The sequence below is a fragment of the Hoplias malabaricus genome, chromosome 2, assembly GCF_029633855.1.
Source record: "Hoplias malabaricus isolate fHopMal1 chromosome 2, fHopMal1.hap1, whole genome shotgun sequence".
Classification (NCBI taxonomy): Eukaryota; Metazoa; Chordata; class Actinopteri; order Characiformes; family Erythrinidae; genus Hoplias; species Hoplias malabaricus.
Window position 1 is genome coordinate 56,883,032 of NC_089801.1, and position 26,485 is coordinate 56,909,516.

Consider the following 26,485-nt stretch of genomic DNA (forward strand, 5'->3'; position numbering starts at 1 on the left):
ATTTACTTCAAAGTGTACCTCATAAATGGCACAGAAGAAATGATTAATTTATTCATTCATTGTCTGTAACCCTTATCCAGTTCAGGGCAGCGGTGGGTCCGAATCCTACCTGGAATCATTGGGCGCAAGGCAGGAACACAACCTGAAGGGGCGCCAGTCCTTCTAGTGCCATTTTACAACATCAAAATTATGTTTTGTGTATAGAAATATATATTTATATTTTATATTTAATTTAGATTTATATTATCTGATTCCCCACTGGGGCAATAACATCAATTCACAATAGCAATTAATATACTACAAATATTTCTCATGTTTTATTTTTAATATTTACTGTAAAGAAAAATGTTAATTATCTTGAAAATTTGAAACCATTCTTTTTTAATTGTGTCCTGGCAATTGGTGCAGTAAACATTGTTTTCCTCAGTATTATTATTATTGTGTACATTTTTCATAAATTCAGCAATGTTTATAGCAGAGCGCTTTATTAAACCGAATATGCCTAAACGGAGAACTGCTTTGTGAAACAGCCCCCGATACTTTTATTTTAACAGCACTTTAACAGGGTCTTCCGCGTAGGTCTGACCGAGGTGCACGCTGGGAATTGTAGTAAGGAGCGTCTCTTCACTTCCTGTTTGTTGTTGGTGAAAGTTTTAGCGTCAGCTGAAGTTTTTAAAGGTTTTTTACTTTAACTGAGCGCTTTTCTCGGCTGAACTTTTACCTGCGGGACCCAGGTGAGTGTTTGGGGTCCTGTTTTCATGTTTTCGGTTGTGTTTGTGTTACATTCACAGTGAAAATGGTGTTTTTATGAGAAGGTGTTTATAGGTGTGGGATGTGTTTGAACAAAAGCTGAAAATATTAATCTGGAGAAATAAAACACACACACATAAACGATGAATTTATAAATATATAAAGATTTATTTATTTTATATATTTTTATATATATATATATATATATATATATATATATATATATGTGTGTGTGTGTGTGTGTGTGTTTGTGTGTGTATATATACATGTGTGTGTGTGTATTCAATAACAGTATAGTATAATATAGTATAGTAATATTTACATGCACTTTTAGAATTAATTATATACTATAAATAAACCAAGAACGTAAAACAAAATAAACCTTAAAGGTGTAATCATTTAAGGTGAATCAGATTTTTTTTGTCATTCTGGTATGAAGTAGTTTATTCTTCACAGAGTGCATCCCCCACATGATGGTGGTCATGTTTAAAACATGTTCTTTGTTTCAATTCCGATTTTCACTTGCCCGCACACATTTCCCTGGTGGTCTAGTGGCTAGGATTTGGTGCTCTCACTGCTGCGGCCTGGGTTCGAATCCCGGTCTGTGAAGCGTGATGTTGTGGGGCAGCTGTGGCCTAATGGTTGTGGGGGTTTGGGACTGGAAGGTCTCGGGTTAAATCCCCAGGACCGGCAGGAGAATGGGTGTCGGTGAGAGTGAAGGGACAGTACTGTCTCCTCCCTCAACATCCAGGGCTGGGGGACTCTTTAGCAAGGCACTTGAGCCACAACTGCTCCCCATTAGTGAGGGGGCCACAAGGAGTGGGTTTTTCAGTCAGAACCAACGCTCCTTTGGGAACAAACACAAGCAATGTCCCACTGAACTGAATCTTGTTTGATAGTGACTGTTTTACACAGCCATATCTGTTCATGTCCATGGACAGGTGAGGGAAAATAGAGAGAGATCCCAGGAGCTGAATATCGAATGAGCTGTGATTAAGACAAAATGTGAACACATTTTTCAGCATTATAAGCAGTTGTGTGTGTGTGTTTGAGTGGGAGTGTTTTATTAAATTTTGTTGGAATCAAAATTGAATTTCTTGACATAGAAATGTAGATACTCATCGGGGTAAACTCAATATAATTGTTCTCTCTCTCTCTCTCTGTTAGATGTCAGTGTCGCGCGCCCACAGTAGGCCGATCACGGCCTTGGCCTGGACATCCAGCGGCACCACTTGCCCCAGCTATTACACCCTGGTAACCATGGCAACAACCACATCCCTCCACCTCAGTGACTCTTATTTTAGGATGCACATATAAAGCAAACATTATACAGAATAAAAGTCATCGAATCCTCATATCTTACCATGGCCCTTTACTGTGTGAAAGTTTAAAGATGATTGGGATGGAACTAAACATATTTTACAGTTACATTAAAATTTACAGAGGTTTTAATTCTCATGCTTTTGAACAATCACCATTTTGGAGACTAGGTGTTTGCTCTACAATAAAGTTATACTAGAATTATAACAGTTGTTAATATATGTTGTTATGATTAGCATTGATGTTGAGTTATAATTGTGAAATATATATATATCGAGAAGTGTTCAGTAAGTTCTTGGTGTAAGTGTGTGTGTGTGTTTTATTATGTAATAATCGTTAACTTCTATACATTTGTTATATCTTTTCAATAAAATATTACCTGCAGAGTTAGGAGATTGTACCCACACCCAGAAATGACCAAACGCCCCTCGTATTCAGTACCGACAGTACAGACAATAATGACAGAGCAGACGGCTGCTCAATTTGAGAGGTCTCTGCTGCGCTGTGATCCCTGTTGTTGTTTATTTGTTTGTATATTTGTTTATTGTTTGTTGTCAGATCGGGACGACTGAAGATGGAACTGCGGCAAATTTCACCAGAGGCTTTGGACTGAAGTCTGGATACTATCTCTGTTACAGCAAGGTATTTCACCACACAATAATGCCTTAAAGGTGCCCTCAGTCTTTTTTAATCCCAAACAGGTTCAAACTGTGTTTATAAAACAGATTATTTATAATTTAAGTTTTGATATGAAGTGCCCAGACGACCCTCTCCTCTCTGAATGAACCAGTTTATGAATAGTGTTGAAGAACACAGGGAAAGAGGAGTAACTGTAATTGTTCTCTCTCTCTCTCTCTCTCTCTCTCTCTCTCTCTCTCTCTCTCTCTCTCTCTCTCACACACACACTCTCTCTCTCGCTCGCTCGCTCGCGCTCTCTCTCTCTCTCTCTCTCTCTCTCTCTCTCTCTCTCTCTCTCTCTCTCTCTCTCTCTCTGTGTGTAGGATCTGGCAGGTGGGATGGTGGTGTCTGATGTGCAGGTGATTTCTGATAAAGACACGATTCCCCATGGATACTGTTACATACCTGAGTTCATGGAGCCAAGTAAGACTCGCCCTCTGCCCTAACATCCTCACACCTCACACCCTTACACCTCATCCACCCTCACACCCTCCACCCTCTGCCCTCACACACTCACAACCTTACACCTCATCTGCCCTCACACCCTTACACCCCTCCACCCTAACACCCTCACACTCTTACACCCCATCTACCCTCACACTTCACACTCTCCGCCCTCACAACCTTACACCCCTCCACCCTAACACCTCACACCCTTACACCTCATCCACCCTTACACCCTCCGCCCTCCGCCTTCACATCCTCACACCCTTCACCCTCACACCCTCTGCTCTCACCCTTTATCCTCATCAGTGGCTTCAGATGAGTAAGACTGATATGAATGATCTTAACTCTTTGTGTGTGTTTGTGTTTGTGTGTGTGTGTGCGCGCGTCTCTCTCTCAGAGGCATCGGTGTGGAAGAAGAAGCGAGTGTGTGTCCGTATTGTCCCTGTAGACAGTGTGACCAACGCCGTCCTGGACATCAGAGTCACGGCCAAGAGCAAAATGATGCTGCAGCAGTATACCTGCCTGGGGTCTGTCCCTCTGTCTCTCTGTTCCTCTGTCCCCACTCTACCTGCCTGGGGTCTGTCCCTCTGTCTCTCTGTTCCTCTGTCCCCACTCTACCTGCCTGGGGTCTGTCCCTCTGTCTCTCTGTTCCTCTGTCCCCACTCTACCTGCCTGGGTTTTGTCTCTCTGTTCCTCTGTCTCTCTGTCCCCACTCTACCTGCCTGGGGTCTGTCCCCACTCTACCTGCCTGGGGTCTGTCTCTCTGTCCCCACTCTACCTGCCTGGGGTCTGTCTCTCTGTCCCCACTCTACCTGCCTGGGGTCTGTCCCTATGTCCACACTCTACCTGCCTGGGTTCTGTCCCTCTGTCTCTCTGTCCCCACTCTACCTGCCTGGGGTCTGTCTGTCTGTCCCCACTCTACCTGCCTGGGGTCTGTCTCTCTGTCCCCACTCTACCTGCCTGGGGTCTGTCTCTCTGTCCCCACTCTACCTGCCTGGGGTCTGTCTCTCTGTCCCCACTCTACCTGCCTGGGTTCTGTCCCTCTGTCCCCACTCTACCTGCCTGGGTTCTGTCCCTCTGTCCCCACTCTACCTGCCTGGGTTCTGTCCCTCTGTCCCCACTCTACCTGCCTGGGGTCTGTCTCTCTGTCCCCACTCTACCTGCCTGGGGTCTGTCTGTCTGTCCCCACTCTACCTGCCTGGGTTCTGTCTCTCTGTCCCCACTCTACCTGCCTGGGTTCTGTCTCTCTGTCCCCACTCTACCTGCCTGGGTTCTGTCTCTCTGTCCCCACTCTACCTGCCTGGGTTCTGTCCCTCTGTCTCTCTCTGGTCTTCTGTCCCCACTCTACCTGCTTGGGGTCTGTCCCTCTGTCTAGATTAAATATTGAGTGTATGACTCTGTGTCTGTGTGTGTATGTGTTACAGGGATATTCTGGGTTATGTGCTGTGGTGTATGAAGGGTCCATTCTCCACCCCTACCCCTAAGGCCAAACCCCGCCGTATTAGCCTCGACCTGCGGCAGCTTTCTCTGGAGTCCAGCGAAACCCAGCTTCCCCTCAGACCCAGGTCTGACTTTCACCTTAACACATTGGACCCGAATCAGTTTGCGGAGTACACAGCACAATTTGTATTCTCAGCTTTATAACTCATGAATGCCTGAAGGTATCTGTGCTCCTCATTTTGTTAGAATCCTACCGTTTCTAAACATAGTGCTCTCATTGCAGTCTCTGGGAGTAATCCAGTGTGAAAAACACATAAAAACAAAGAGCTCTTTCAAAATCTATGTTTTGTCGGATTATAAACAAGTTCATACCAGGACTACAAAGCATGTTTGTCTCATATGAGCTGCGTTTTTTATAAAAATAGAGTGCTGTATCTGACTGTGAATGACAGGATGTTGTTGAGAGTGTAACCTGTGATTTAGAAGTTCAACTCTTTCCATTTTAATTGATTTAATGATTTTGAAGTAAAACTTTAAAATTCTGGTCCCACAATTTTAGTCTTGCAGATTTTGAGATATCGAGAGTTATACAATTTGGTGTGGCCTTTATATTTGCTTTAAAATAAGAACTTTGAAATATATATTCATATAAACGAGGTTTCTGGCTTAAGTACAACTTCTAAAGGTGAGGTGTGGTGCCTCTGGTGTTCTCGCCCGTGATCAATGTTAGAAAATAAACTTTAACCTGTGACTGTCTTCAGTAATCAGCCTCAAGTTCCGCCCAAACTCAGCTGCCGCCGCAAAACCTTGGACAAGAATGAGTTGAACGAGACGGTGTACGACAGCAGCAATATCTACGGAATCACAGGTAAAAAAATACACCTGAGACACAGGTAACAAACAGACAAATTACAGGTGAGAGACAGGCAAATGAACCTGTGCTGGCTGTACATACAGTTTCCTTGAGGCAGTTGGATTTTTGAACATTGAGCCAAGGACTTACAGGTGCATCTCACTAAATTAGAATATTATCAACAATGCCTTTCAGTAATTAAATTGGTTTTCATTGGCTGTGGGCCATGATCATCAACATTACAAGAAATAAACAGATCTTGAAATAGATCATTCTGTGTGTAATTAATCTATACGAGTTTTGCTTTTTGAACTGAATTAAACTAGAATTGAAATAAATTAGCTTTTTGATGATATTATAATTCACTGAGATGCACCTGTTTTTACTTTCCTAGTCATTAGTAACAATCTGATGTATGTGTCATATCACATCAGGGTTAATCCCCCCCCCCCCCCCCCCCCCTTCCTCTTCCACTCCCTCCTCAGCAATGGATGGAGTCCCATTTGCGCTGCACCCGAAGTACGAGACTCAGACGAATGAAAAGGTAAAAACAAAACTAAAGCAAATCACAAAAACAAATATTTAATTAAAAAACAGCCTTTGTTTCATTCTTTTTTTTTTTGTTTGTTTGTTTTTCTTTCCTTTTCTCTTTCGCTTTCTATTTTTATCCTCATTATTTTTTTAGCCTTTGTTCTAGCCTCCATCTCTCCATCTCTCTATTTTTTTATCTTCTTTTTTGTGTTGATTTTCCTCCCTTAACAATGTCTCTCTCTCTCTCTCTCGGTCTCTCTCAGGCAACTGTTCCAATGCTGGATGACATCCGTATCAAATCCATCCATGACATAGAAAACGAGGTTTGTTTGTTTTGTGCGTGTGTCTGCTGTGTGAGTGTGTGTGCGTGTGGGTGTGGGTGTGATGCTCTTAGTATCATTGCAGAACATTTGGTTCCTTGTGTTCATTTCATTTTGTGGGTTTTTGTGTTTTTACATTAAACTATAAATCTGCTTCAAAACAACACCCAGACTCTCCTTTTTAATAAAATTATAAAACACTAAATAGGGCTCTAGCTGGGCTAACACATCTTAGAACAAAGACGAATCTGAAGTGGTAGAGTGAGGATCACACTAATCTCTCTCTCTCTCTCTCTCTCTTTGTTCTCTCTTTCTCTCTCTCTTGCTCTCTCTCTCTGTCTCTCTGTTCTCTCTTTCTCTCTCTCTCTCTCTCTCTCTCTCTCTCTCTCTGTGTGTCTGTCTCTCTCTCTTATAATGATCTTAACATTAAGATAACACTGAAAACCAGACGCAGTAAAAACAGAACAGAGATAGTAATGATGATAATAACAATAATAATGATGATGATGATGATGATGATAATAACAATAATAGTGATGATGATAATAATATTATTGTTTCTCTCTCTACAGTATCACTACACATTTGCCGTGGAGGAGTTGGCTGCCAAACGTTCCCGTCCAATTTTTTCACAGCCCTAATCCCCTCCCCCTGTCATTTGACTCTGCCCCTTTATTTCACAAGAATTCTATCTGTTTTTCTAAACTTCCCCCATAATCCTTTGTGTGAATTGTAAGCACAATGATGTACAGTGTCCTGGTGGGCAGTGGTGGACGGTAGAGACTTCTCTTCAGTGTTGGTGAATGGAACCAGGCGTCTCCAGCACACACACCCAGCATTTTATTCACATCAGCCGTGTGTCCCACATTTTTACTGTCCTCACGAGGAGGACGTCTGGTTTCATTCTCCTTCGCTGTCCACTGTCCTCACTTTCTGTGAGGGGCTTTTAGAGGAGGACGTCTGGATCCATTCACCTCCATTCTCTGAGTCCAACTGAGACACTGTCCATCACTGTGTCTTCACTAGAGGATTCTGGTGGGGTTCTAAGGCACTTTAAATTTAAAGATACCGTATCCTCATGTCCAATTTTAAATACATTTAAATATTCATTCTTCCTTTTTCAGACCCCACTTTAATCCACAGAATCATTCGGGCTGGGTTTGTTACTCTATCTTTAAAATCAATATATGTTAATGAGCTGTGTTCTGACTGACCGCCCTCTTAAGGCCGATTTATACTTCTGCACTGACTCGACGCAGAGCCTACTCTTCTCTTAACAGCCCTACACCGTTGTGAGCGTTTATTCCTCTGCGTTGGTGTCTGCGTTGCTTTGCAGTTACACCTCCACACCACTGAATCTCACACATCTCTCTCTACACTCTGTAGTACACAACGTAGTGGTGTAGTAGTAATAGATATATAAATCTTTAAAGTGCACTCTGTAGGAGGGTGTTGTTTGAGACAGAGCAGATTTAATATGAGGCACCAGGAGAGTCCTCCGTGTTTTCCCTTTGTTCAACCTTTTTATTCATCGCTGAAGCCCACACCGTGTCTGAGGAAATCTCTGGCTGTGAGTGTGCTGCTGTCTGCGTCTCTGTGTGAGAGGGAGAGGAGTTCATGTTCCTGTACTACTTCTGTTCAACTTCAACAATGTCCCTCTGACTGCTGACCAATCAGTCTACGGTCTGCATCACTGCGATGCGTAGTTACATTTCTGGAGAGGTGCGCGTCGGGCTGTGGCATAGGGTTTGCGTGGGGTTGATGCAGAAGTATAAATCGGGATTTACCTTGCCTCATTCATGAGCCACTCCACGCCGACACACTCCTTACAAGAAGTGAATAGTGTATTGGGCGGGGCTAAACTGATGTAGGATAGAGAGGCAGAGAGATGTACAATCGCAAGGTTTTGTGACATCAAAAAAACAATAGATTCAGATCAGTTTTCCAAAACCAGGGCTTGGTTTTAGTATCCATTTAAACCAGGAAATCCTGACTAAACAACACTAACCTGAAATACACTGGACATTGGACTATATGTGGACAGTCTCTATTCCTCTTGGAAGGCTATGTATGTATTTGTTGGACACATTTGCAGAGTGGATTTGATAGCATTCAGCCACACGGACATTAGCCAGGGCAGATACTTTTGTTGGCGAACTAGTGCTGGTCCTAATTCAACCCAAAGGTATTGAAGGATGCTAGGCTCCTGGCCCCAGAGCGCCCCCTGTCTGAACACTTTTGGACATACTGTTGTTTTTGCTTGTGGGTTTATATTCGAATTGGTAGATGTATATGGAAGGGGTCTGATCACTGAGTCCTGTGTAACCCAGGGTCTGTTACCATGAAGTAAAGGACTCCATGTATCCTGTTATACTGATATTCCAGGAAGGTTTGGGAAGCTGTTTTACAGTAAATGAAGGGTGAATTTTTATAAACTGATGCTTTATAAACCCACAGAGGTGGTTTTAATGATATTGTTTCACTCTGGTTTGTGGTTAATTTTGTAATAATTTAAATGTTGTTCTGTATTTATCTCTGTGTTTATTCTGGGACCAAATACTTTGATCTTTCTCTCTTTCTCTCCTGCTCTCTCTCTCATTTCTCTCATCTCTCTTTCTCATATACTCTGAGCAGAATTTTGTATCTGAACACTAACTTTATACTAGAAGGATTTTTTTCTGTAAATTGAAGATAGGAGTCGTCGTTGTCCCCCAAAGAGGGCTACTCTCAGATCCCTTGGTGTTTCCTGGGTGTTTTGTACTTTCATACATCTTAATATCATTCTTGAAAATTAAAACAAAGATATATGAGTAGGACCGAAGGTGTCGGGTGATTGTTTGTGCTGGTTGACACACACATTTAACAGGTTAGAGATCTAAGAGGTCACACTGCAGAAAACCATGTACGCACCTCAGCCACACTCATTATATTTTTAGATTAGATTAGATTCAACTTTATAGTGATTGTGCAGAGTACAAGTACAGGGCCAATGAAATGTAGTTAGCATCTAACCAGAAGTGCAATATATAACATTATTTACATAAAGTGCAGTTGTGATATGACATTGTGATTATGGAAGTTAAGTAACTATATATACATATTGAAATATAAAACATGTAAACAAAGTAACATTGTGTAGGTGATGCATTAAGTACTGAAGGATAAATTAAATACAACTTTACAGAAGGTGCAATGAAATGATTGTGCAATGTTTGTTTAAAGTGCCTGAATAGTGTTCATCAGGATAACAGCCTCAGGAAAAAAACTTTTACAAAGCCTTTTAGTGTGGGAACGGAGGCTCCTGTAACGTCTGCCAGATGGTAAAAAGCTGAAAAGTCCATGATCTGGGTGGGTGACGTCCTTGACGATGTTTCTTGCCCTGCCCAGGCAGCGTTTGTGGTAGATGTCCTCGATGGTAGGTAACTCGGTGCCTATGATGCGCTGCGCTGTTTTTACCACCCGCTGGAGAGCTTTGCGGTCTGCAGCACAGCAACTGCCGTACCATACAGAGATGCAGTTGGTAAGTATGCTCTCGATGGTACAGCGGTAAAAGTTCACTAGTGTCCTGGGAGACAAGTGAGCTTTCTTCAGACTCCGAAGAAAATAGAGGCGCTGCTGCGCCTTTTTGATGAGGACGGAGGAGTTCAAGGATCAGGTGAGATCATTGGAAATCTGGAGACCAAGGAACTTGAAACTGGACACCTGATCCACTGCAGTTCTGTTGATGTGAATGGGGGCGTGAGCTTGGTTCCTAGTCAGTCTGAAGTCCATGATGATCTCCTTTGTTTTGAGCGTGTTTAGTACCAGGTTATTGTTATGGCACCATATAGACAGATGCTGTACTTTATCCCGGTAGGCAGTTCCATTATTGTCTGTAATCAAGCCTAGATGAAACCGTGGTGTCATCTGCGAATTTCACTATGGTGTTTGAACCATAGGCAGGTACACAGTCATGTGTATTTTATTTTATATAGAAAATTTGAACATATCAGCCCAGTTTTATCATCACTTCATTGGCTGCCTGTTAAATTCCGCATTGACTACAAAATTTTGTTATTAACATATAAAGCTCTACATGGGCTTGCTCCTGAATATCTTCAAGATACCATTTCCTATTATGAGCCTCCACGTTCACTCAGATCACAGAATACTGGATTTTTAATTGTTCCCAGAATTCAGAAGGCCTCAGCTGGGGGAAGAGCCTTTTCTTATAAAGCCCCCAGACTCTGGAATGATCTTCCAGAAAATGTTCGGGACTCAGACACAATCTTCAAATCTAGGCTAAAAACACATTTGTTTAGTTTATCTTTTGGTAGCTAATGCTCCCCCATAGATAAAGGCGGCAGATCTGGGGGGTCCATGGACACAGGGAATTATAGTAAACTGAGACGCTGGTGCTGTCGTCCCACCGCTTCACGCGATCACTCAGGTTTGTTGACTATTAATGTCCTGGAGTATTAATTAAATGTTTCATTTAATAATTACCTTTTGAAATGATAGCTTAAATGATTGTATGTAATATTTTAAATTGGTATTTAAATGCAATTTTAACATTTTATTAATAGTATTATTTAAATAATGTAATTAATTAGGTAACTATTTATATATTTGTGCCTTGCAGCCTACCCTATTAAATAATTAAATCTGTCTACATCATCAATCATCCATCAGTGGGCGGAGCTTAACTCTGATCCAGGCAGATTGATTGATTTGGTCTGCCATCAAGTCAGAATGGTGAGGTTTTATACACATATAAACTTAGTTTGCATGAGTGCAATGTCGATAGTTTGTGGCTGGCTAACGCTAGGATCTTTTTCTACATAGCTGATGGAACATGATTGAGTGGAATATAACAGAGCAGCAGGGGTGTTTCTTAATCCCTCTTTAATTAAATTTGCAGCCTCTGTTAAGAGTTCAGGGCAACTTTTCGAAATGTATGCCCCTTAAAACTATCATCAGTAGACAAAAATATGAATTGAATGTATATGATGGATGATGTTGACAAATTGTATTATTTCATAGTACAAGCTGTAAGGAGCTTTAAATAAATATATAAATAGTTAAATAATTAAATAATTTAAATAATACAATTAATAAAATATTTACAGTTAACATTTAGATAACGGGGCGGCACAGTGGCGCAGCAGGTAGTGTCACACAGCTCCAGGGTCCTGGAAGTTGTGGGTTCAAGTCCCGCTCCGGGTGACTGTCTATGAGGAGTTGGTGTGTTCTCCCCGTGTCCGCGTGGGTTTCCTCCAGGTGCTCCAGTTTCCTCCCACAGTCCTAAAACACATATTGGTAGGTGGATTGGTGACTCAAAAAACGTGTTCATAGGTGTGAGTGAAGGTGCGAGTGTGTGTGTGTGTGTGTGTGTTGCCCTGTGAAGGACTGGCGCCCCCTCCAGGGTGTGTTCCTGCTTTGCGCCCAGTGATTCCAACTAGGCCCCAGACCCACCGTGACTCTGAATTGGATAAGCGGTTTTAGAAAGGGAATGAATGAATTTAGATAACGATTAAATAAATAAAAAAAAGTAAGCATTTATTGTAATAATTAAATGAAACATTTAATTAATGGATTCTCCTTTTAATGAATTATTGCTTTATTCATTTAATAATATAATATTGTCACAAATAACCTTCCATACATTAATCCAACTGGTTGGTATTTGTGTAAATTAAATTGATTATTTAAGAATGAATTAATACGTGCGCCCTACTGTAAGTCGTTCCCTCAGCAAAACCGCCAACCAGTCCAACCCTAAGAAAAAATATGTCCCACCCAATGCAAAATGCAAACTAGCAGCATCTCCCATTGGACCAAGATGTTGTCATTCCAACAGAAGCACCTATCACAACGCAACATGCAACCTATCCATTGTCGATTGGCGTCCGTGGCACGTTATGCAAATAAATATTACTGTGCGATTGGATGCCTCGCCTGTCAATCAGAGGCACTGACCAATAGCGACGCTTCTCTCTCCTGCTTGGCCGCTGTATCTGCTCGGCTGAGTGATTTCTAGCAGAGGATCAGAAGATGGACGGACGCGGATACGGATCAGGTACGGCTTTATTTAAAAATTGGTCGTAAATAAAACTACAACCATATTCTTAAGGTGGATCGGGCTTTTCTTTACCTCATTGTGTAACTCGTTAGCTTGATTTAAGCGAGCTGATTAGACCCGGTGCCATTTTATTCACCGGTCCTTTTGTTGAATTTTCCGTTCTGCCTTAAACCGTGCGGTGGTTACATGTAAAGTGTATAGCATTTAAGGTGGATCGGAAAATGCGAACTGGATTTTGTGCGAATAATGGGCTATTTTTAGTCGTATTTCGGGTTGTGTGTTGTTTTTGAACACTTTGGTTGATTTAATCATATATTTATTATTTATTTCGGCCTAACAAAGACAACATGCTGCAGACCTGGCGAGCCTGGGCTCCAGGGCCTGACTGTGTCCCCGGCCCGCTGTTCTCTCTGTACGGCCCTAATAAACATGCTCTCAGGGTTAAAGAGCCTCTCCATCCTCTGTGGACTGCAGGGCAGTGGTGGATGTAAGGACATATATGGGTCATGTTCAATCAGATGACACTAAAATGGCGCCAGGGCTCCAAACATGCTACACAGGCTTGGCGCTTTGTCCCTTTATAAAGCAACTTTAGGTAATATTTCTACCTTAATGTTACAGTTTCAGAATCATTGTGTTCAAAATCCACTGAGCTGTGACAGGAGAATAGAGCCTCAGGCCCTGCTACTCTGGGCACAGTATGGCAGAAACTGCACTATGTAAATTTTGGTGGATGGTAGGCGGGTTAATCCACTCATCTGGCACAGAATTGGGGGTGGGGGAGTGATGGAACAGAACTGTCTTCTTCCTCAACATCCATGGCTGAAGAAGGCAAGACACCTAAACCCCCCCCCCCCCCCCCTTTTTTTTTTTTTTAACTGCCCCCTAGTGACCTACTGTGTGTTTTCAGTTATACAAGCATTAAATGCATGTTTATTATTGCATGTTGTTTATTTTAAAACACTAGATGTCCAGCTGAGTAATAATTTAATAATTACAATCATTCGCCTAAACTTTAAAACCCATCTGTGTTCAGAATTACAGCTTTAGAAGATATATAAAAAAAAAACACTCTTACTGGTGTAATAGTTTGATTTAACTGCACTTTCATTGTGAGCGGATCTGTGAATACTCAGTCTCCGCCTCTGTGTTCACTGTGGTTACAACTTCTCTTTAAACCCATGACCCAGAGGAACTACACAGTGCTAATTCTTTCCCAATGTTAGTAAATTTAAAGGTGAAGTGTCTAGTTGGGTACATGACCCTTTAAAGGGAAGCTGTGCTGAGCAAAGAGATTACAAGTGCTTAAATACTTCACCAGAATGCACAGTTTAAAATATGAAGAGCTTAATTTGAATAAATATCAGGACTATATTCATAGTGATGAAAAAGGTTGGGGTGGAGTATGGCGAATGGCGACTTTCTTTTCCCTGTTTGAAGAGCTTAGACACCTGGCAGCACAGTGTGGGTGTTCGAGCTGTGGCCTTCAAGGCTGTATGGCTCTTCTTATAACCTAGAGCTGATCTAAAGAGCTTGGGTAAAGCTAGAGTTTATTAAAGGAGCCCTCCCACCACAACCAGAGGGTGCAAATGACACCCTGAGAAACTCTGAATGCTGTCTTTAATCAAATAGGCTGTCTTTGTTGGTGAGATTCATCGGTTTTCCCTCAATGCCCATTAGGGGTGGATGATTATGGCACTAAAATAATATCAAGATAATTCAGTGTATTTTGGTGATAATAGCACACCCACAGGTTAACGACACCCCTCGCATATGCTAACAAGGATAAACCGTGCAGGAGATCCTTTAATACCATGTCTCTAGAGATTTGACTGGTATTTTGTATTTATGATGTGTGTGTGTGTATAAAGAGCTGTTATCTCTTGTGTGGTCTTGTCGAACAGGTTTCTCTAACTGGGGTGGTGGAGGAGCATCTTCCAGCAGAGGTAAGAAACTCATAATATACACAATGGCATTTGACAGACACTCTCCCCATATCGATCATGACACAGAGGTTAGGCTGATTTACCATTAGGAGTTTATCCCATTTACACATGGTGTTCCTATCTAAGCATGGAATCAAGGGTTAATCCGATAGGATTATTAAAATATCAAATCTATAACTCTTGGAAACAGTGCCTGAGCTGTTCCAAACTTTACCCATAATAAACAGAGGTTGTTCTGACAGTGGCAGGTAGTGTCACAGTCACACAGCTCTAGGGACCTGGAGGTTGTGGGTTCGATTCCTGCTCCGGGTGATTGTCTGTGAGGAGTTGGTGTGTTCTCCCCGTGTCCGTGTGGGTTTCCTCCGGGTGCTCCGGTTTCCTCCCACAGTCGGAGGTAGATCGGCGACTCAAAATTGTCCGTAGGTGTGTGTGTGTCTGTGTTGCCCTGTGAAGGACTGGCGTCCCCTCCGGGGTGTATTCCCGCCTTGTGCCCAATGATTCCAGGTAGGCTCTGGACCCACCTCGACCCTGAACTGGATAAGGAGTTACAGATGAATGAATGTTCTGAGAGCAGTTTGGTGGGTTGGTCTTGGAGGAAGTGCACTGTCACCCTGCACCCTCCTGGGGATTGGGGGAGCCTTGGTGAAAGGGTGGAATTGGAGAGGACAAGGGAGAAAATGAAGTAAAACTGGTAATAAAATTAAAATGTCTTAAGTACTCATCATTGCTGACCAATCAAATCCAAGTGGCTTTTTTGATTAGGCTCTTATCTCCTGGATGTTAGACGTCCTTTTTTTTTTTTTTTTTTTTTTTACATTTTATTTGTAATGCACTTTACATTTCAAGGAAATCTCAGGATAATCAGAAGCAATAAAAATCCATTAAGAGCAAGTAAATTAAAAACAAGATCAGAAAAAAATGTGTATTGTGTAGTGTTTATTATTATTATCTATTAATTTATTTTGTTTCTGTGACCTAGGTCTTTATTTTTTTTCGTGTGATTTAAAGTAAGACAAGACTAAGACTGACAGCTTCGCAGGATAAATGAATTATATTACTGTTTGAGTGCAGTGAAGTTCTGAAGCGTTATTTACCCACGTTTCTGCTCCCCAGGATCAGGCAGCTATGACATGTACAGTTATAATGACATGTCCAGTGGAGGAGGTTTTGGAGGAGGAGGAGGAGGATATGGGGGCAGGCCAGACCAGATGAAGAGGGGTCTCTCTGGAGCGTCTCTTCTGTCTTCCACTGGAACCAATGCAGACGCTGTAATTGCCAAAATCAACCAGCGACTCGACATGCTCACGCAACTGGAGGGAAGCATGAAAGGAGGGGGTCGCAGTGACAGGTAAAGACATGCACATCTTTCACATGACTGATACTCAGATACCATTCCTCTGTATATGCTCTGAACTGCCTCCGTCCCCCTCCAAGTAGCATACACATAACACGTACATGCAGCCCAACATGGCATAGCATTTAGCTTTTAATGTTAGTAGACACGGCTGTTAAATAGATCACGATAGAAAGATGTTACAGAGAATATTACAGAGAGACTCTGGAGCGCACAGAATATTACAGAGAGACTCTGGAGAATATTTGGTCCTTGAAACCTTAATGTTTTCCCCTTTTTATTTCTGTTTTTCTTGCCAATCTGGGCCTTGTTTCTGCTGGTCTAGTTTATTTTAATCTGGGTTATTCCTGAATCTCAGTGCTTGAGTGTCACTTTTATGGGTTTGAATATTTGATTTACACCTTTCCAATTTTTTATTTTTTTATTTTTTTACCCCCCCCCCCCCCACATTTAACATAATTGAAGAGGCCTGTTGGAAGCCAAGTTCTTTACAGCACACTGTGTCTTTTATTTACAAATTCTAAAAATACATTTTTTAGGCCACAGGTAACATACACAAGCCTGACATGAGTCAGATTTTATGGGTGTGCTTACTGCCATTTCAGATCAATGTTCTCTACTCGCCAGTATTTAAGTATTATAACCTACCAATATGTAACTTTGTAGAAAGCAGATACTTGCAGATCTAGTACCGCTTTCCTTTTTCCCATGAAATAAGCGTTTCATTCACCCCCCACACCCAAATCAGTTTGGCTTTTGATATGACAAATTTTTAGCCAGAGTTAATGCAGTAATGTTACGTATCCAGGATTTTACTTCAGATGTTACATTAGGTGCAGTAAGGCTTCATTACTCACAGATCATGGTTTGTTGTAGCATTAGTCTCTTGGTTTGGTTTCGATTAAACTGACACAAAAGTGATTTTTCCCAAGAAATGAACTTTGAAGCTGTGAAAATGTAGCTTGCAATTTCTCATCACAACTCTTAGATTTAGCATGTAACTGTAAAAATATAGTCGTCCGACAGTGCAACCTTGTTGAACACCCAAAGTAAACACTTACGGATTTAGATTAATTCCAAACAAAACAAAAGGATTAGTTTGATGATCTATTGGGTAAAAATGTTAACTACTCTTGGAAACAGCCACAGATGGAAGGGTTCAGAAAAGAATAGTCTGATCCCAGTTTTTTGTAGCTGAAATAATTTGCATGCCCCTGAAGAGTGGGCCACTGTCAGTGCTGGCAGACAGGTGTGGTCAACTTGGAGAACAGCGTTCTAGATAGGAGTGTGATGTGAGTTATCATCTGTTGCATTGTACTGCTTTGCCAATTCAGCCAGTACAGCTTCACATTCCTTCTCACTTTGAATTCCCTAAGTCTTTGGCTGTGGTTTGCAAAGTACACCCACTGTCTGCCAAAGAAGTCTCAGGAAATGCTGCCTGACCTCTCTGTTTCCAAGAACCTCTGACTCAATCTCTCTCCTAAGATGCTGTTGAAGTCCAAGGGCAAAGGGAGACCCATGGCTGATTTGACAATCCGATGCATTCCCATTTATTGACATAGATGCCCTGGGGCTTGATTTTTTTTTGTTAATGTCATGACAAACAAAATCCCCTTGGCTGAAGTTATTTCCCTCTTTCTTTGTGTCACATTTATTTGTCTCTTCCCAGCAAACCTGGCACAGCTCTATCCCAAATTGGCAAGGGCGCGCATGGGATTGCAAGGTACTTGGTTACTCAAACTTACCTTCCCACGCTGCACCTTCTCTGGCCGTGTAAAGTGCTGCTGAGTTTAGACATCCATGTTGGGAATAGCTTGGTTAAGTGTCTTTGTCATCCAGAGTACAGTCACCATCATGTAACCATGACCTTCTCTTGGTGGAGAGACATCAAGGGAGAGAGTGAGTGAGTGAAAGGAGGAGGTTGAAACGAGAGACAGTGAAATAAAGAGAATTAAAGAAGGAAATGCGAGGTGTCGCTGCTTCATCTCTTGCTTGCTCTGCGCCTCCCTCCCCTGCAGGTTTGACCAGTTCGAGTCTTTCGACTCGCGCTCCTCCGCCCTTGGCCCCAGAGATCTCTACAGATCCGGTAACTATGGTTACGGTGAATCCCGGGGCAACATGGTGGGCTTCGGGGCGATGGGCGGGGCAGGAGGAGGGGGCGGCGGCTTTGACAGCTCCGCCGCCTACGGATCCGCCAAAATGCGGCAGGCACGAGACGCCTTCTCAGGCTCCGGCTGGGGGGCGGGACAGAGGTCCCCGAGAAGGGGCGGCGCTCCTGATGGGCGTGGCTTTGGCCGCAGGCAAGATCAAGCCTCTATGGGAGGTGGAGGTGGGCGGAGCGGAGGGCAAGGCCACTCCCCCTCAGGACGAGGCAAGCTGCCGTCGCTCCTGGCCCCCCGAATGTACCCCGACAGCGGGGTCTTCCAGCCTCAGCGCGGCTCCCAGGACTTTCCTGTCCGGCACTTTGGAGGGGGCCCAAGGGTCAACCGTCAACGCACCCGCAAGAGACCCCTCAACCGAGTAAGTACCTCCAGCAAAGCACTGGATTTAACCCATTAAATCCCACCAAATACCCTCCTACTCCAGCCTGCAAAGCCTGAGGTGTGGAGACACGTGTGAAAATGATTTTCATCAGTCACTCATATAATGTCTGATGTAGTGTCCCTGTAACTCTTATAATCTGCAGAAATTGACCCCCACCACACTGTACCCCAGGTAGACCAACATGACCCACTCTCTCATTGATCCAAAGAGCAGACTATTGTCTTCATTGGCAGCCTCAGATTGATTTATATTTTTCTTTGATCTCTATTTTTCTTTAAATACCCCAGTTAAAATGATCATTATCCCAATGTAAGGCATTCTCACACACCAGAGCTCCGCTTCCTACCACTCTTCAGAGTTGGTACAAAGTCTGCAAGGCCCTGTTCATAAACAATCCCAGCTTTGTATATCTGGTGTAGACTAGTTTATTCTGAACCTTTTGGAGAACAGTCAGTTCAGTGTTAGACCTCAGAGTTGAAGGCTTGCTTTCAGAGGTAAGTGCATGTGAAGTTTTTCACTTCTGAATGTTGTGAAAGTGTGGTGGAGCCATGTTTGCCATAGCTTTGATTGTTGTTCATGCAGATGTCTTGTGGCATGGCCCCTGTAATTGTCAGCAGCCCTTATGTATTGGTCTTTGTCAGGTGACGTGTGTTTATCACCAATTTGTTTTGGAGGTGTGGTTACATCGAGGTTCAGTAAAGAACCATTTGTTATTTTTACACTTTGGCATCAGTGACAGCACTAAACAAATGGGAAGATATGTCCTCTCTTACCGACACTGGTCCATGTCACCTGACTGCCAAACATTCTGACCCCACATTGTTGCCTTCAGCTTCATTGTCAGATACTACCACAATCCTCTTCATAGTATAGGCTGTGTGTGAACTGCTCCCAAACTTAAAAAAAAAATATCCTGAGGCCCATGGGCATTTATTTCCTCAACGACTAGGTGCGTGGTCTGTTTACATGAGTTGAAGAACGTCGACTGCATCCTAACAGCGAAAGAAATGTGCTGTAATAAATTTAATGAACTAGATAGTATTTCTATCTCAAAGTCAAAGCTTCGAAATCATTGTGGTACTCCACTGAGCTGTAACGGGGAGAAAAGGGCCTCTGCTATTGCTGCTCTGGGCTCAGCACTGCAGAAATTGCACTGTGTATCCCATGGAGGAGGGTATGAAATGACCCCCTTCGTCTTCCTCCTCCTTGATTTCAGGACAGTACTGTAAGTGTGAGTTAGACTCTGCAACTGTAGGGGAGCAAAAATAAGGAGCCAACAATATCAATTCTTACCTAGAGTTGCTTTAACTTTTTTTTGCCGTATCCATCATGAGGCTTTTTACTGCAGTCTTTTGCCCATCGTCACACCATTTCACCAGTAAAAGGAAGCAAAGGAAGATAAAATGCTCAGTTAGAGTACAGAACACCTCCAAACTGGTTCGCTGCAGTTTTACCTGCCCTGGCAAAGACCAATCATCTGATAGCGTATGTATGAAGTTACTGAGTGTGTTTGTGGTCGGTTGTTGATCTGAGAGTGTTGCCCAACTCGAGTGTTAACATTTTCCTGTGGATGTGTTGCTGTAGCAACCGATGAAACCCCAGCATGAAGGACAGAAGAAGAGGAAGCAGTCTCAGGCTCCTTCTGATGAACCGGAGCCTAAAATGGGGAAGATGGAGGACACGGAGGAGGACAAGACTGATAATGGTACATCTGCCAGGGCTTCACTGACTGATCTTAAATCTGCTGTGCTCTTCCGCTCCAGTCGGTATTTATGTAGGCCTTAGCTTCAATTCCAGTGGAGAAATTCTCAAGTTTTTTCTGGGAAAATTTCTTTAAAGGGAGAGAAATGTTACTCTAACAGGTACCAGCTTGTAACAGCTACTTTAAAAAAAAAAAGTTCATAAAGTATCTGTTCGCGGTCTGTTGTTTTCCAGCTGAAGCAGTCGGTCAGAAAGAGGGCGATAAAGAACCTGGAACTCCAACTGTGAGTATTTACGTTTTTATTTGAAATGAACTGATGTGTTTGTTATAAATGAGAGTTTCAGCCAAACGGGGATGTAACTATTATTCTTTCAGTTGTACCAAAATGAATGCATCTGTTTTAAATGTGGGCATCACTTCCCCACAGCTCCTTGCATCCTTTGTTAACGATGATGTTAAGCAGTGAATCCACTAGAGGGTGCAGCTCAGAGGTGTGGGGATGTGGACAAAGAACTTTTTGTTAATAATATCACCACAAGGGAGACTAGAGCGGTGTGTCTTTTTATGTTCTCATGTTTTTGCTTGATGTCATCCTCCACTACCGAAGTTACGTTCCAATACTAAAGAACACAATCGGAAGGACGGTTAGAGCAAAAGGACGTTGTTCTCGATCTGCCCAGGGAACACAACGAAGCCTTTAGTTTAAAATAAATAAATAAATAAAAACTAATGCAGAGAAACACATTTTTGGGGCATTTTCTACTCTGCCCCACTCCTCTGCTAACACAGGACTGTGTTAAAACACTGAACGTTATTGATGATATAACCAGTATATCAGACTGAGACTGTTTTTCTGATCTGCAGAAATCTGAACCAGCTGCTGAAGGAGAGAGTGGTGGTAAGTGTTTATTAGCGTCATTGTTCAAGCTCTGTCCCCAGGCTTGGTCCGCCAACCTCATTATTTATTTAACTTAGACAATACAACTACAGTGGAACTGCAACACACAGCTATACAATAGAGCCAGATGCACTGTGTTTAGTGTTCGTAATTTACAGCACTTGTCCATTTTTTCCTTCTGTATGAATAAAAAAAATCAGTTACAAAATGGCTGTAGATTCCTAAACATTACTCTAGCAAATATAAATTTAACATAAGTTTTAAAGAAAGATATTATCAATACTAAATAAAGAGGGGAGGGGGGGGACTAGCTCTTATAAAACTGTAAACTTCATCTTAGAAGTAGTCTCCATTTTACAAATTTACAAACAGACAGAGCATTTTGTTTTAAAATATTACTCCCATTTTCTTTTACGTTCTCAGCCATGATGACTGGTTTATTAAAAAAGAATCTGTATGGTTTACAAAAAACAATTATTTTCTTCCTGTGGAGTGTCTGTAATGTCTAAACTTTGTGTATTAGTCATAATAGGTCCCTTGTTTAATTGAAAAACTTTGCTTATTTTTCAGTATATACCTAATAAAAACAACTTGGGATCCAGTGGAATATGTTTAGAAATAATCTGCTCGCATGTTTATTTCAGTCTATTTTATTCATTTATTATGCTTATTAATTTTTTCCAGACACACCTGTCAAAGGGGAGACCCCTCAGCCAAAGAAAAAACAACAGGAGAGACAGATCCCGACTCCTGCTGGCAAAGTCCGGAAGAGGCGGGGCATCTTTGAAAGGTCTGATTCTCCGTCACTTAAACCAGATTTCTGCTTTGGTCTGGATTGAGATAATGTGATTGCAAGTAGGGCTTTTTATACATAAAAAAAAATTCACTGTTAGAAAATTTTTTTTTTTCCTCACCATTTCAATATGCATTGTTTACAGCATCTGTCACTGACTGGTGATCATTAGGGGTCGCTGCTGTCAGTTCAGCACTCGGTTTTAATGTTGTCTCATGTTGATGTGTTTTTTGGCAGTTATCCTGTGGCTTTTTATTGTTAATATCCACATTGGAATTGTATTGTATCGACTGAAATTAAGAAATGTATCTTGATATAAATCTTGGCCACATCGTCCAGCCCTAATTACAAGCACAATACAGGTCATTGAGAGGTTACATAAACAAGCAGAAGCACTTCAGTATTTTTTTACTTACGGTTTTCTGGGGCAGCTCCAGCAGGGCAGGGTTTTGATAAGATTATCAGTGTCATGTTGAAATACAGTGAGCTCCTAAGTGCAGCTCTGTTCTACAGTCTATGGGTGTTTAAATAGTTATTGATTTCACACCTGAATGCTGTAGTTAAAAGGGGTGTTTGTAGTAGAAGACACCAGGGCAGATGGTCTGCTAGATTACAAACTACGTCAATAAAATAGCAGGGTGTTCAGGGTCTCCCCTGTGTCCCTTCTCTGACCTGAAAAGAGCTAAAAGTTTTTTCTGATTGTCCTCTGTGTTCCATGGTCCTCAGGTTGACATTCGCTTGCTCCATCTGTAAGTTCCGCTCATACTATCGCGAAGACATGGCCATCCATCTGGAGAGCAAGTTCCACAAAGATCACATCAGGTTCCTGTCCAACCAGCTGTCCAAGCCCACCACGGACTTCCTGCAGGTACCACCACATCTTCCCTCTGTTCGGTTACGTCAGGAAAAACACCCAGAGTGTCACCCTACAGAATTAAAAACAGCTAGAAGGCTACAGTCCCTGCCTCAAATTGCAGTTAGTCTCCACTGCTGTAAGCCTGTGGTTCTCTGGCCTGGTCCTGGCAGAGTTTAGTTCCCTCTGCTCCCAACAAAACTGATGTAATTAAAACCCTTCCGAAGTTGAAGTGGGCGGGTGAAGGAGTGTGGAGGAAATTTGCAGGGCCATGGCCCCCAGGACCAGGGTTAAGAACCACTGCGGTAAACCACTGCTACTTTTTAATTTACTATTCCACCTGAAGTAGACTGAGCTGTTTAGTGTTCAGACTCTGAATTTCACACATTTCATTTGAATTTATTTTTTGATTTCCAGTCCTTTTTCAATATCTTCAAAAAAATATCATCACTGTCCAAGTTAAAAACACATATCTCTGTGTGTGTGTGTGGATGTTTACTTTAGTGTGTCATTTGATCACGGCAGCTGTCCTTCACACCGTGTGGACATTTCATGACGAATGACCAATAGACACACTCCCAGATTACTCTGAATTAAACCTTTTTACACTGGCTTCTTTTGAAAATTAAGAGGGTTTTCCTTCTCCTATAAAGTTATGTTAGAGGTGCATGGTTTTTCTTTAGACCACATAGATTTGAGCTCATTTACACTGCTCGCCAGCCTCAAGCTTCTTCTAGAATAATCTCCACCAATTCTCACCGGATTAGTACATACCCACCCATTCATATCATGAAAAGCTTGTGGAGACACCAGCAAGCACTAAATGTGTGTCTGTGTTTGATAGGAATATCTGAATAATCGGTTTAAGAAGACAGAGCAGAGGATCGCTCAGATGGATAATCACTTTGCTGCGATCTGTCAGGTTTATAAAGAGCAGGACCTGACCAGAGGTGGGCTTTAACTCTTCTCTTTTCCTTTAACCAGTATTTTGATGTTTAGACTTTTAAATATCACATTATTTTACTGCATTTTATTCTGTTACATCATGTATCATTCCTCAGATTATTGTTGTTTATTGCTGAAAGATGAAGAGTGTTTACAGTGAAATTGTAGCATGATTGAGTATGACTTTTAATGATGGCCAGCATTATCAACATCTTAACTTCATCAGTGTTTTGATTGTGGACCCATCCCTGTGTGTTTTGTGTGTGTCTGTGTGTGTTAGACATCGGTTTGGAGCACTTCATGAAGAAAGTTGAGGCAGCTCATTGTGCTGCGTGTGATCTCTACATCCCCATGCAGTATTTGCTCATCCAGAAACACTTGAGATCACCTGATCACAACTTCAACCGCAAGGTACACACACCAATTATACCTTCTTACAGCACAGCAGGTTATACATACATACACTCCTTAACACAACAGGTTATATACATGCACAGCAGTATGTACAGCATAATGTCGCTGTCCAAAGTATGTCCGTGTTTGTAGATTAGTTACTACATCACTGGAACACAGCACCTGTCCTTCACACTGTGTAAATCTCACTGTGAATGAATCAATAGAAACAATAAGAAATTACTCTGAATTAAATATTTTTATATTGACTTCCATTGAAGGTTATTTCCTTCTTGTGTAAAGATCATTTGAAGGTGCTTGTTTGTCACTGGACAGCAGTGATTTACGCACACACACACTTTCTGCAACAGTAAGTAGAGTAATCTGGTCTGCTTTGGGCTTTCTCCATTTTTTTTTAACTCCTCTGTTGTGGTTATTTTTCCTGAAGGGGATGATGGAGCAGTCGAAGAGATCCTGTGTCTCTGTGGTTCGGAGTATCCTGAACCACAAGTGCATCGGGAAGAAGCTGGAGTGCTACCTGAAGGTCTGTGGTTTATGTTTAATTCAGAAGTTGGAAGACAAAGGATTTATTGTTATTTTAGGGAAATGTTGGAGTACTGTTTTTATGAAACATTACTGTTTATTGGATGTAATTGTTTGTATTTGATAGAGCAGTTATCTATGCTCCTTATTTTCAAATATCATCAAAACGTGACAAATGTATAAAAATGTAGTTTATGGAATAAACATATAACAAATTTGTTAAACGTATTTTTTCCTCTCTGTTTCCGTGGACAGGGCGAAAACCCATTCACTGGTAACCCTGACGACCAGGACCCCGAGGACATGGAGGGAGACTTGGCCAATGAGAGCCTGAAGGATGAGGTTAAGGGTGAAGAGGCGGGGACTGAAGGAGAGGAGGCAGAGCCTGCTGAAGATGGGGCAGAGCCTGCAACTGAGGAGGCAGGGCCTGGTGAAGAGGGGGCAGAGCCGGCAACTGAGGAGGCGGGGCCCAGTGAAGAGGGGGCAGAGCCTGCAGCTGAAGAGGTGGGGCCTGCTTCAGAGGCAGTGGGCAATGGGGAAGGACATGAGAAGGCAGAGGTGGAGATGGAGGGAGAAGAGGAAGAGGAAGAGGGAGTGGAAGGGGTGGAGGTGGGAGAGGAGGAGTTGGAGGGGACGGATGACGGTGAAGCTAACGCTGATGGCCAGCAGGGGGCAGCAGGGGAAACTGAATAAAATAACAAACGCATACAAATAGAAATGACCCCCTTTTCCTCCATGGACACCGTCACTCAGGTCTGTTCCAGGAAAACGTCAGTGGTCACCTCCAGATGAGTCCAAGCGTCTGAAAACGTAGCTGTCTGAAAAACTCTGAGGTTTTTAATCTTTTCCCCTTATTTGCAGCTGAATTCAAGGTGAACGTCTGAATATTTTGTGGATGAATTTGTCCAGCTATACATTTTACTTTGACTTTAGAGACTTTGTTTTCTAGTTTAAAGTAACATCACTTTAATTCTCTGCCGTTACATTTGTCCACCCTGCATTCTTCTCTGGTCTCAGTTTGAAAGGGATTGGTCCACTCTGTATGAAAGATTACAAACTGTTTCTACATCCTTTTTCTTGTTTTTGGTCACTTTTATTACATCTTTTATTAAAATTGTGTTAAAACCCTTACACCGAGTACAGTGTTCTTCCTGCGCCAAGAGAAGTACTGTAGTTCTGTTTGTGTCTCGCTGATCTGAGGTCAGAGAGAGCTGCTCTATTGCATTGTGGACAGACCCACCCTTTGTATCCTATTGTCCTAATTAATCAGGCCACAGCAACTTCTCAGATCCAGGTCTGCAGTGAGGCTGATCCTGGAACAGAACTGTGGAGTAGCAGTACCGACCCAGTCCATTTTCTTTACTCTGAACCAGACAATTTACATCCTGTCTTCTATAGACTTCTGAAATCCTCTGCTCATTCTGTAGTCATCATAAATGATGGCTGTTATAAGGTAGTTGTGGGTCTGAGTTAATTAAGGAGTTTTATTTCAATAATGCTACAAGCTGATGATTGCAGATATTTTCAAATACATTAATTTCAGAGAAAAATCCAGCCATGCCCACAACTCTATTATATGGGTGTCCTGCTCAGCCCTGGAACTTCTACAATGAGCAGAATACTTCTACTGAATGAGAGCTACACTTCCAGATCAGTTATTTTTTTTATTATTATTATTATTTTCCCCTCTGTGAAGGCACTGTGTGTGTGTGTATACGTAACTTCTCAGTGTTTCTGAAACTGGTGTGGACAAGTCAAACGGTCTCCTAAACCGGGATTGCGTTCTGATTTGATCTTTTAAGTTTGTGTATGTTAGAAGTGTTAAAATGTGTTTTACAAACTGCTTCCACTGAGAGTTGACTTTGGCTGGAAAATAAAGATTTGTAAAATCCAGTGATTTTCCTGTGGGCTTTTTTATTAAATATATGTTTATTTATTTATTTTTGGGATACCTGGATAATTTGACCCCAAGTAGGAATGTCCTGCTCTGCTAATTGTAGATCAGAACTCTTCTCTGAGCCAGGAAACTAACCCAAAGTTTTTGATTCTGATTTTCAGAAAGGAGGATTTTTAGACGTGAACAGATTCATACAATTCTGAATTGTGTTATAAGA

The 26,485-nt window shown here is 42.1% G+C and overlaps 2 protein-coding genes across 2 annotated transcripts; both read left to right on the plus strand.

Moving 5' to 3' along the window:
* Positions 1-595: 595 nt before the first annotated feature.
* Positions 596-9,169, plus strand: mvb12a (multivesicular body subunit 12A). The gene is made up of 10 exons (XM_066660417.1): positions 596-734; positions 1,918-2,004; positions 2,629-2,712; positions 3,072-3,171; positions 3,593-3,722; positions 4,620-4,760; positions 5,397-5,503; positions 5,974-6,032; positions 6,283-6,342; positions 6,912-9,169. Exons 2-10 carry the CDS (start codon positions 1,918-1,920, stop codon positions 6,978-6,980), a joined length of 837 nt encoding a protein of 278 aa, XP_066516514.1. The 5' UTR covers positions 596-734; the 3' UTR covers positions 6,981-9,169.
* Positions 9,170-12,319: 3,150 nt separating this feature from the next.
* Positions 12,320-26,237, plus strand: akap8l (A kinase (PRKA) anchor protein 8-like). The gene is made up of 13 exons (XM_066660362.1): positions 12,320-12,397; positions 14,305-14,346; positions 15,460-15,694; positions 17,719-18,220; positions 19,829-19,949; positions 20,180-20,229; positions 20,811-20,844; positions 21,529-21,634; positions 22,364-22,505; positions 23,335-23,440; positions 23,716-23,846; positions 24,277-24,372; positions 24,627-26,237. Exons 1-13 carry the CDS (start codon positions 12,373-12,375, stop codon positions 25,062-25,064), a joined length of 2,028 nt encoding a protein of 675 aa, XP_066516459.1. The 5' UTR covers positions 12,320-12,372; the 3' UTR covers positions 25,065-26,237.
* The last annotated feature ends 248 nt before the right edge of the window (positions 26,238-26,485 follow it).